Source organism: Tachypleus tridentatus, chromosome 5 (assembly GCF_004210375.1).
Source record: "Tachypleus tridentatus isolate NWPU-2018 chromosome 5, ASM421037v1, whole genome shotgun sequence".
In the NCBI taxonomy this organism is placed as follows: domain Eukaryota; kingdom Metazoa; phylum Arthropoda; class Merostomata; order Xiphosura; family Limulidae; genus Tachypleus; species Tachypleus tridentatus.
Window position 1 is genome coordinate 38,719,029 of NC_134829.1, and position 12,346 is coordinate 38,731,374.

Consider the following 12,346-nt stretch of genomic DNA (forward strand, 5'->3'; position numbering starts at 1 on the left):
CTCTGCCATGGTTTGTTGGGATTCGGTGGTTGCGCATACGATCCCTTCTACAGTTTGTGTTCACTACCGATTTGTATGCCATTTCTACTGCCCTAGATCATGTAGAAGCTATGCAGTACACGAACAGTACTACTATTTATACTGACTCGCTTAGCTTTCTATTGGTCCTGGAATTGCTTCACGTTTTTTTTTTTTCATCCTGTTCTCGTCGACACTCAAAATCAGCCCATTTCTCTTTGCCATCTACTTTTATCCAGTTTCCTGGATATCAGTCCACATCGGTATTTGCAGGAACGAGTTTGCTGACACCGCAGCTCTGGTACTATCAGTGTCGTGCCTGTTCCATATGTGGGATATGGCTCTGTATTCAAGACTCGTCTCTGCGCCATTTGGCAGTCGACTTGGAGTGAGCAACATGATAACAAGCTTTCCAGATCAAACCTTTTTTTGGACTTTGGCCATCTTGTTTCCGTAAGGATCAAAATAAGGTATTTGCCCTAACTAGGCTACACATTAATCATAGTTTTTAATTCATCATTTTCTTTTATCTAGGACTGATGCACTAATATGTGGTCTGTGTAACACTTGAGTCACAATAACTCGCATTCTACTGCCATCGTTACAACCATGAGCGACTGCACCATTTCAGAAATGTTTCTACCATGGGTTTACCCCTGATGTTAGACACTTTCATTGGCAATGGTGACACTGTTCATCTTACAAATGTTTTTAATTCTTAAGGGCCATTGGCCTTTTAAATTCTATTTAAGTTTTTATTTAATGCTGGGCCGCTGTTTTTGTGTGAACTTAATTTCCCTTTACACTTTATAATACTTTTACTATCATTTTAATTTTTTACCAGTTGTTTGGTGCAGATAGCCTAATTACTTTGCGCAATAAAACGCCAAACAACAACAATCAAGAAATATCTCTGCAGTGTTATGTATCTCCTCTCGTAAAAAAGGAATTATGTTGCCTACCGTTGTTCTTAATTTGACGTTTACGTCATCATTATCAGGGCAGCTTATCTGAACTGTAAGGTACAGCCATATGTTTCCGGTGTTAGCAGTTTGGCCATTGGAAGGCATCTTGTTGTTCTGTGATATGTGCTTGTTGTGGTGGTAAAGACTACAATGCCCACAAGTGAGAACTTGTAATTATTGTATCATCCTTTTTAAGGTGAATCAATTATCGTATTAATTAACTAATAATTTAGTACTAAACATCTTTAAACAAGTTTTTAATTACAGTATCATTTTTTAAAGATGCATTAATTAGTATTAAGTGCTTATTTTATGATACTTTGACATTAGTAATTTAATTAATTAGTGTTAAACGTTCTTTTTAGGACGATATAATTAATTATTGACAAGGTTAGACGTATGAGTCACGGCCGCTCTCTAGTTTGTGACGTAATTATTCATCACAGCAATTTCTAAGTATTGCCCTCTGCTGGCAACTTTTGTAACTATGATATCTTCATCTTGATGACATCTCCCCCCTCACCTTCCTCGCCAGACATGTAGAACCTTCTTGCGGTGCGTATCAAATGTTACCCTTACTGCTTAGGTATTATAGGGTTTAGGTCGAAAATATCTTTAACGGCGAGGGTGCCCATTGCATTCTATTCTTTGTAAATAAGAACGAAACAAGAGTATATTTAATTTATATTTACTAATGGCTTACATTTTAGTTTTTATCTAAACGGGTATGTTGCTGTGATTGGAAGTGAACATACATCTGGATTAGCTTGAAAATAAGTAATATACCAAACTATCTGAGATATAAACATTAAAGGATTGAATGCCTTTCAATATTACATTTCAAACCATTTCTTTATTTACATTTTCAAAACATTCTCGGACGGACTGAGAATCATTAAAATATCAGTTTATCCTAACTGAAGAATGTTTAACAAAATAACTCCAGCGCAGTCAGTACCCTGTTTTGTCGAACAGTCACTGTTTTTTAAATCTTGTTTAAAGTAGTTGAGTATGCAGTGATAACAGTTACAAAACCTTCTGAATTCTAGGAAAATCTAAAAAAAAATTATTGTCAGTCCGAGACATTTCAACAATAAATTGTTATTGATGAACAACTAACTTCTGTTTGATACTTATTGTTACTAATTTATTTAGATTATAATCGTAGTTAAGATAGTAAAATGCCATATGTGTGAATATAAACTGTAATGTAGCTTTTTCAGTATAAATTTCTTAAAATACAAGAAAAACAGAGTAAAAAGTGGACGCATTTTAACATGTTCGTATTTTAAATTTCAGCATTAATTATTATTTTTTATTTGTATGAAAGTTTTTGAAGAGCATTTCGAACATGAAGACTTTACTTGGTGGAATGAACCGAACGGAATACAATAATTCACTAAGTGACACTTGGTGGAACTCGAGTCTGTCACATCTCTCAGAATCGAACTCTGTGCTGAACACAACCGAATTTTCGACTGGAGATAAGAATCAACTCTTGGTTTATGATTTTCTTATTCCTGTTCTTGGAGTGGTCATAATCGTGATAAATTCTGTTGTGGTCATTTCATCTGGCCTTGCACTGAAGAAAGGGATGAACCCCAAAGCTACTTATATGTTTCTGGGGAACCTGGCTCTGTCTGATGTCTTGATCGGTATCACTGTGTTAGTGGGGCAGTTTTATCCTGACTCACTCCGATCTCATACCTCATGCCTCTTGCTACTCGGTGGGTAACTAGTTAATAGCAACAAGAAATTTAAAGTTCACGAAAGTAATTTTAATATACTCAGGGCTTTATAATCGAATAGAAGAGTCATAATAATACCATAACTGAATAAAATCATGATGTTTTACTTGTAGATTTAAATCAGACGTTATTTGAAAATATGAAGTATTTGTATATATATACATTATCAAATTCAATCAATTTGAATTTGATAATAATTCAAATATTATCTGGTTTATTATATATACATACATATATATAATTGTTGTTAAGCTGTGTGCAATAATTTTGCGTATTAGTTTTATTAGTTTATATAAATTATAAATACAGTTTACAATGAAAATTTATAGAAAATTGCAAGAATCATTATTTTGATTATTGGGCTTCGGCTCTATAAGGCTCATTTATACAAGTTACAAGTCGTATAGTTTCTGCATAATACGATTTAGTTAGTAGATAATTATTGGACATTTTAAACAAAACGTGAACTGTCCTCTTACGTACTGCTTTCGGAAAATGAGTGATTGTTATGTAGAACCAGTAGGTTTTCTGAGCATTATAATTAACATGCTCTAAATGCTCTTCTATAAGCGTTTTCTCTCTTAATTGACTACGATTGTCATTTTATTGGTCGATAGAAGTTTGTAAAATCAGTTTACAAACTTGCTATAACACTGTTTAAAGAATCGCTCCAAAATAGAAGTCACAGTAATTACTGGTATTGAGGTTCTTAATAATTCATAGAGATGTTGGTAGTTTTTCCATAGACTTCTCGTGGCTTTTGTTTTAGTTTCTTTCCCAGTTTTTCTTGGCATAAATTTATTCGATAAAAGTTATATATACTGAACAGATATAAACATGAACTTACGTGCTTGTGTTATCCAATTAAGCAGAGCATTAGTGAAAAATAAATGTGTTATGTTTGTGATGATCCATAATATTTCTTATTCTTTCTAGAAAGAATTAAATCTCAACAAATATTGTTTGTAAGACTAGTTGTATAATGAAGAACATATATTAATTCTAATTCTTTTGGTCTGATTGATTGAAACTTGCGATGACAAGATTAGTACCAGTTTAAAACGTATAAAGTAAACAGGATATATTTAATAGAATATATGTTCGTGTTTAATTTATATTAAAATGTCTGTTGATATAAAACTGATTTTTATTTTCCAGGTATCATTATTACTGTAACCTTAGCTTCCAGTTGGAGCATTGCACTGATTGGAATTGATCGTTTTGTTTTCATAGTTTATGGCCTTTACTACAATATTTGGATGACGACAAAACGGGCCAAGATTATGATTGGAGTATTGTGGATTAAGTGTTTTTTGGTTGGATTTTCTCCGGCTATGGGTTGGTCTTATCCAGGTGACGGGTCAAAATGTTGGTATATTTTAGTGGTAAAACCAGCAAATCTTATTTTTACCGTTATCATTGGTATATTTTTGCCTCTTGGATTCGTTGCTGTATTGTATATTTTCATACTATTTAAAGCTCTCCACCAGGCGGATGTACGAAAAAGCGTAACGGTGGAAACTCCGCGAGAGAACATTGAGATCCCTGAGATTCGCGACCAGCAAAATGTAAGTTCTGTTACATCTGAAGATAATATTCGAAGGCAGAAGTTGGCTGTTGGTAAGCAGGATTCTACCAGGAAGACACAGAAGAAGTGGAAGGCTCTGAAAGTGGTACTGTTCACTCTTAGTGCCTTCATTGTGTCGTGGTTTCCTTACTTCATCGCGTCTTTCATATATGCATTCAACCCCAGTGTCAAGTTAGCAGTGACCATAGCCAGCGTCCTTGCAGTCCTTGGTTTTCTTAATTCTTTTCTGAATCCTCTTATCTATGCCTGGTGGCATCGAGGACTTCGGAATTTCATAAAGGAAGACTGTTTTCGTCAGAAGAGAAAGAGAAATTTCCAACGTTCAGGAACTCTTGGAAGCAAAGCTAGTTCGACCAGCACTTCCACATCTAAAGTCAGCAATAACAGCGTAAAATCCACCGAAAATGAGCCTCGTAATCCAGAATCTTCCGAGTTATAAAACGGCCCCAACGTGAAATCACCAGGATGATTTTAAGACATAGAAACAATACTCTGAAATAATATTTTCATTATTTTTGCAGTACTAGTGCTACCATGCAATGGGTTCATAAGTATTTTTAAAATAAATGCACTTGTTTTTATTTCATTAGTCTTACGAATATAACATTACGTTCGCAAACTTGAAACATATACGAATAACTTTCGACTAATATTACAGGATCAAGGCATAATTATAGGAAAACACGGTGTTTATACGAGGGAAAAATCACGTTCGTGTTCAATGAGTTTCACACGTTCATCTTCTTGATATTTTTCATCATCCTAAAATATTTCGTGTTTTATTGATGATTTAAATTCTAAATACTCGCGAGCTATTCTTTTGAAATACCTAACACGTCATCTAAGCTCAGCGTTATCTATTTTGAATTATGTTAATAAACGTAATTCGTGTCACATCCGTTCTAACTAGTCGTGAAAGTCTGTCAGAAGTGAGCCATGGTTACGAGTTAACTTATTTTTCCCTGTAATGTTTACTGTTTATTTAATATAAAGTGCTGTTGGCAAAATATTTATACAAGATTCACTCTGCATCACTAAACGTAGTTTGTGTGTGAAATATAAATTAAAACAAAGCCTATACTTATACTAAAAGTGATAAATTACACGTCGCAAAGTGAAAAGCAACGACAGTAACTGAGCCATTTTCACCAACGGTTTTGAAAAGGATTCTGAAAATTGGTAGAACATCAAAGAGTACTAAATTGCGAAAGGAAACTGAAAAGTACTTAGTATATGTAGACGAACTATGTGTTGCAAGAGAATCTCTTTGCTTTGGAACTTGTTTGTTCTTGTTTTTAAAGTCGCAGTGTATTTTTTGCAACGTAATTGCATAATAAAGATATATCTGGTTAACGTTATACCAGTAAAAATAATTCTAACAATAATTATGTCGAAGTTATTTTATTGAATAAATATTGATGTTTATTACAAGATATCTCGTTTCGTTTATTTCTCAATCAGAATGCGTTCAATGCACGAACATCAAGCAAAATGTCACGAGTTACGTAGCTTTTCACACACAATAACATATGTGAAATCTCGTAGTAGAGGCTATCCTCATATTAATGATATCGATACACAAATTCGGAAACAAACTCAATGCCCATACGCAACAAGCGTAATACAACTGACCAGATAAACAGAGGCTGAGTATATTATACTAAACCAGCCTGGGAGCAACGTCTGGGTGTTTTCTATGTCTTAGCTGTGCATTGTAATTTTCATTATTAAAGGTTCCGTTGGAAAGCCATGCGTTCAAAAGCATATAACTACTTGCATGCTGTCCATAATCCTTTTAGTGTCCTATGGCTTTCAAGCGTTCCTTTTCAACAGTCAGTTCGGACAGAATTCCATGAGCGACTTGACGGATATGTCTTAGTATGAAATATCGTAAATATCCGTTTCATTCATCAGCTGTTTGACGCATGCGACATTTAAACAGATATGTCGTGGAAGTAATGTGTTTCCACATTACTTGTATCAATGTTCCAGAAAGGGACCATTTTCGGTTTTTGCGTAGTTACCTGGGTCACGTGAGCGGTTGTTTGAACTAACGTCCACGTTTACGGATGCTCACTTTTTACTAGATGTCACTCTTTGCTCTCAACAATTGGGGTAAGACTCTATAGGTTTCTTGCTGGATGGTTTTAGTGTCTAGATTAATTATATCTAACAAAAAAAAAAACACCACAGGTGTGAAAAAGAGTGCAGCCATAAAAAAAGTTTTGCTTGTTTTTGAATTTCGCACAAAACTACTCGAGGGCTACTTGCGCAAGCCGTCCCTAATAAAGCAGTGTAAGACTAGAAGTCATCACCATCCACCGCCTACTCTTTTACCAACGAATACATTATAACGACCCCACGGTTGTAAAGGCGAGGATGTTTGGTGCGACGGGGATGCGAACCCACGACCCTCAGATTACGAGTCGCACGCCTTAACGCGCTTGGCCATGCCGGACCGCCAGTAAAAATTAATAATGGTGCTACTTAAAATAATGAAATAAAACTTGGCGGCCTAAGTTACAGCACTGATACGAATTTTACGACAAACATACAGTTATGAGTTTTCTATGATGCATATTTTGTTTTACCCACCATTACGCCCAAAGTTGAACAAAAATTTAGTGTGAGAAGTAAGGGTCCAGTAGAACACATGTGATAGTTTGGATTACCGCAACCTAAGCTACAGAAAGTAGAAAAGCGATAAACTATCAGTCGTTTTAATAACACATAGTGTACCCTGCAGGTTGTTTTATCCACACGATACACTACTCAATTTAGAAGTGTCACATTTCTTGTTTGAACGCATCTTTATATATGAATGTCATGCATTGGAGAGGGTTGTTACATAATCTTGTCAAAAGAGGTAATTTTTTTATGGCAGTATGCCAAAGCACAAAAGAATGTCAAAACCTATGTCCGATAAATGTCATTGTACCATGACTTTATATAGGATGCGTTTGTCATGTGTCAAGACCCGGCATGGCCAGATGTTTAAGGCGTTTGACTCGTAATCTGAGAGTCGCGGGTTCGAATCCACGTCACACCACACATGTTCTCCCTTTCGCAATTGTGACGGTCAATAAAAGGTGTCTTTTATTCGTTGGTAAAAAGAGTAGTCCAAGAGTTGGCGGTGGGTGGTGATGACTAGCTGCCTCCCCTCTAGTCTTACACTGCTAAATTAGGGACGGCTAACGTAGATAGCCTTCGTGTAGCTTTGCGCGAAATTAAAAAACAAATCATGTGTTATGCTGCCTGTTTTATTCAAAATCGTGTTATTGTAAGAAACTTAAGCCTCAAGAAAACTAGTATAAGAGCTGTGGAAAAAAGCGAAGCACAATGTGATTACGTAATTTCTAATGAATTACGCGATTGACTAAAAACACATTATAGAAGAGAATAACCATCATGATGCCTCATTGTTTACTCTGATGTTACGACTAGATGCCACATATCATTAATCTGTGATCATATTGATATTGGTAGCGTTGGGTAACATCACTACGTTATTCTAACCTGAAAATGTTGGTGAACAGTTCTGAGTAACATAACTTACAAGTTTTCACAATGATTTGTTTTAGTTCCCCTTTTATTTTCTAAAGTTTGTTTTTAGATTACATGTCTTAGAAAACCGACTTCGTACATGTGACTGTTCTTAAGTCTGGAATCGCTAACGTTTAAAAAAAATAAAAAATTTAAAATATAGGAAAATAATTTAATTATACAGAATCAGGAAGTACTGCGGTGGGTCAGCGGTAACTTTACGAAATTTCAATGCTAAAATCCGGAGTTCGATCCATCTAGCTACAGTATAGATAATCTATTGTGTAGAGCTATATTAGGAAAACATCGATAATATTATTATGAACAAACTTTACAACATTAGCAATCGTTGTAATCTTTCAAAAATACTTTATACGTATAATACAAACGTATTAAAAGATACGTATAATACAAACAAATACTTTATTAAACAGATAAAGATATAAATAGATAACAAAGTGTGAACCATGTGGAGTAATATTCTGAAACAGAAGTGGCTAAAAGTTAATAAATTTATATATATATTTTTTATTAACAATGAAAAGAACTACGTTAGAGAGGAGGTGTTTACGTAGCATATCTGGTAACGTCGACATCTAATCTCATTTGTCAAGCTAGGCAGGTGTGACGTGATAAAGCATTGAATGTGTGTTACAGTAGCAAGTGGTTGCTGTTCAATTTCCTGGCCGTTCTCTATCTTTTACACATCCGGACACTGGAAGTGGTCCGAACCATTAACGATACTCTCGCGTATCAGTTAAGCCCCGAGAAACCTTCGTTAATGATACGGTTTCTAGCGTCGCACGTAATGAATTCTTTTGTCTTCTTCCATGAGAATTAATTTTAAGCTGGTGACATCTGGGCACGAACATCAAAACGAGAAATAAAAGAACTACAAATTTACCATCGATCTCTGATAATTAATTTTAATGAACTAACTTTCTTTTTTGTCGAATGGACGTGACGAGTGATTTTTGTTCGTCTTTGGAGCACGCTAGAAAGAAAAAATCTGTTTAATGACGTTAAGCATGTTTGTTTTTGAATTTCGCGCAAAGCTTCCCGAGGGCTATCTACGTTAGCCGTCCCTAATTTAGCAGTGTAAGACAAGAGGGAAGGCAGCTAGTCATCATCACCCACCGCCAACTGTTGGGCTACTCTTGTACCAACGAATAAGTGGGATTGACCGTCACATTATAACGCCCCCACGGCTGAAAGGGCGAACATGTTTGGTACGACAGGGATTTGAACCCGCGACCCTCGGATTACGAGTCGAACGCCTTAACCCACCTTTTGACTTCCTGAAGCGAAAACTGTAATTAGATCTCAAATCTGTCAAGAGATAATAAAGTTATGAGATAAGTTTGTACTTGCAGAAAACAATACAAAATATCAGGGCTGTTCTATGAGCCGCTATGCCGCAGCTGGAAATGTTCGTTTAACTTATAGGTTAATGTATTCTATAACATTGAGAAAGAATACGTGTATTTGGTGATGGACAATATTTAATCTATACATTGGCTGTTTATATTTATATAAATTTATATTATATTTATCGACTTCGTTTTAGTTAAATGGTGTTGCTTTAATATATCAATTGATTTCAAACTTGAGACTTTATCTCAGTCGATCGATGTGTCTAATTTTTTTCTTGGCTTCAGAACGAGCTTGTTCGGTCTTGAAACATTCGCTTTCTCTTTGTACTTCGATACGGGCTTCCTCTTTCTAGGCTTTGATGTGGGATTGCTCTTTCTCTTTTTCATCTTCAATACGGGCTTGTTCTTTCAGGAGTTTGATACGCGCTTGTTCAAGCTCCATTTCTTTGAATTTTAACTGGATTTCTAACTTATATTTATCACTCGGCTCTGACTGGCTAGTGGAGATGCTATGGTATTCCCCTAATGCTTCCTCAGACAATAAATTATCACCAACTAATATTTCAACTGTAGACTTTTTAATTCATTTTTTATCATTGATTTTTTAACCTCTAAAATTTTGGCAGTTTCAAGCAATTTACTTTTGTTATAGATTTTTAGTTGTTCAAGGGACGGTGATTCAACAAAACCTTTATAATCAGACATTATCAAATCTTGTTGGCAGTGATAAATAAAAATTGTAATAAGACTTAAATTTGAATTTATTTCGAATAAAAATTGTAATAAGACTTGAATTTGAATTTATTTCGAATTTTGTCTCTAATTCAGATCTCGAACACGAGCCCCCAATTACACTTTATTATACTTTATTTTGGATAACTCTCCGATTTCTTATGTTATGTATGTTACGTGTTAAGGTTTTAAATAACCGGAAATTTTAATTTTAATTTATAAGTTAATTAAATGTTAATATGTACCAAATTTTTGATATTTGCCGATAAGATTGATACACATAATTTTCTCTTTTTAACACAAACGTATTTTAATATACAAAGAAAAAATATAATTTATAATAACGGTTATTACTAATAGTTATTACTAATGATGGTTTATATACAAGAGTTTTACAAATTTACAAACAATACTGATTCTTATATCCGGTCTAGAACTGAATATTTTATCAAAGATCCAAGCCCACAACAGCAAATTAATTCTGAGTTGATTTTGTTTTACTTCGCCTAAATTAACGATTTCTTTTTTCGCTAGCCTCATACCAGTAAGAAGCTCACTTCTTGCCGAAGAAAATATTTTATGTTTTCTTAGAAACAATAACATTCCAAGCAATTCACTGAAGTTGAACAGTTTGTAATGTTCAAAATCTATAAACGTTCCTCGTCTAATTTTGTAGTTTTACGATTAATAGGTGTTAATCATAATTATAGCTTTCTAGGCCTATAGCACACTGACTATTTCTGACCAGTAATAATACTCTTATTTGTCTCACGGCGCGTCGGTTTTTATACACCACTCACGCGAGACTCTCTAGAGCAGGGGTGTGCAACAGGCGGCCCCCGGGCCACAACCCGGCCCGCCAAGCCATTTAGTGTGGCCCTAGTTGTTGTAATCTAACCATGTGGCCTGATCTGTAATCCAACGCAAATGGAATATTTTTAAAAGCATCGATCCTACGGGATTCCCAGGCTTCGACTCGACAAACTTCTAAAATTATCTTTGCTAGAGAGGAGCAGGCCGAATTCGATTGGTCGGCCTCCTTAGGGCATGAATAGGTGACGTGCACTAGCACTATTGTCTACGACTCAACGTCATGTCCTGAACCTCGCCTTCGCCCGCTGGCGACAATTTTCCCTAACCTCTGCTGTCCGTCATTCATTATTGGTGAAAATTTTATTACCTTTTACAGTTACTACAAGAGATTGAAGGTAAATTGATTATTATTTAGCATATTGTTGTGACTTTACTGAATTTATTAAAATTTTTGCTTTCAGATGCATCTGATTCTATGTACAGTGTGACCTCGTTATTCGCGGGGGTTACGTTCTTTACCCTCCCGCGAATAGCGAAAAACCGCGAATATTGGATGTAGTTTTAAAACGTATATGTATGCGATTATATACTATATGAAATGCTTCCCAAACACTAATGATACTTATACTCATTGATGCAGTAATAATGTAGCAATATTGCATACTGTTATGTATTTCACTAAATTGTACCGTGCGTTACCGGGCTGTGCTTTGCCGTTTGCGTTGTTGGGGAAGCTGAGGCAGTCAGCCAATAGCAGTCCAATCTTGTTTGGTGAAGACGACAATTGATAAAACGGCTTGATTGAGTAAATACAACAGAAATCTCCTCGAAAAGCCCTTTCAGTCTCTGTGACCTACAAAACGCAGTTCGCGAATAACCCGCGAATATGCGGGGCCGCGAATGGCGAACCGCGAATAGGCGAGGTCACACTGTATTTTGCTATTCTCAATTAATTTAAGTACCGGAAGGCTATGATCGGGATGCCAATTTAGAAACATGTGTTTCTGTCCATAAGAGGTTCCATGTGTAAATAAATTCTATGTTTTTTCTACTTTGCTATTTTCGTGAGAATAATTTTGTTTTGATTTCAGGGCTAGTAAAATGTCAGCAGTTAAGAAACGAAAATTGATGATGAGGGAAGGTTATTCAACAGTGAATGGTGCACAAAATATCTTGTTGTCCCACATAATCAAGGTGTTGTCTGCCTCGTCTGTCAAACTACAATTGCAGTCATGAAAGAGTACAATATTAAGCGACATTACGCAACTAAGCACTCCTCCCAGTTTGATGAAATTATTGGTCAGGCACGAAAGGACAAAATTGAACATTTAAAAACATCCATTGAAAAGCAACAAGGTGTTTTTACCACTTTCAAGAAAAATTCAGAACTGGTGACAAAACTGAGTTTTAAGCTTTGTGAATGTATGGCAGAAAAGGGAAAGCCTTTCAGTGATGGAGAATTTATTAAACATTGTTTAACAATATTCACAGAATATGCATGTCCAGAGAAAAAATATTTGGTGGAGCAAACTAGCCTTTCCCGCTTTACTGTCTCACGCAGGACAA

The 12,346-nt window shown here is 35.4% G+C and overlaps 1 protein-coding gene across 1 annotated transcript; it reads left to right on the plus strand.

Annotated features, from left to right (window-relative positions):
• The first annotated feature begins 466 nt into the window (after positions 1–466).
• On the plus strand, positions 467–5,752 carry LOC143250973 (glucose-dependent insulinotropic receptor-like). The gene is made up of 3 exons (XM_076502230.1): positions 467–488; positions 2,314–2,710; positions 3,890–5,752. Exons 2-3 carry the CDS (start codon positions 2,335–2,337, stop codon positions 4,756–4,758), a joined length of 1,245 nt encoding a protein of 414 aa, XP_076358345.1. The 5' UTR covers positions 467–488; positions 2,314–2,334; the 3' UTR covers positions 4,759–5,752.
• Positions 5,753–12,346: the final 6,594 nt, after the last annotated feature.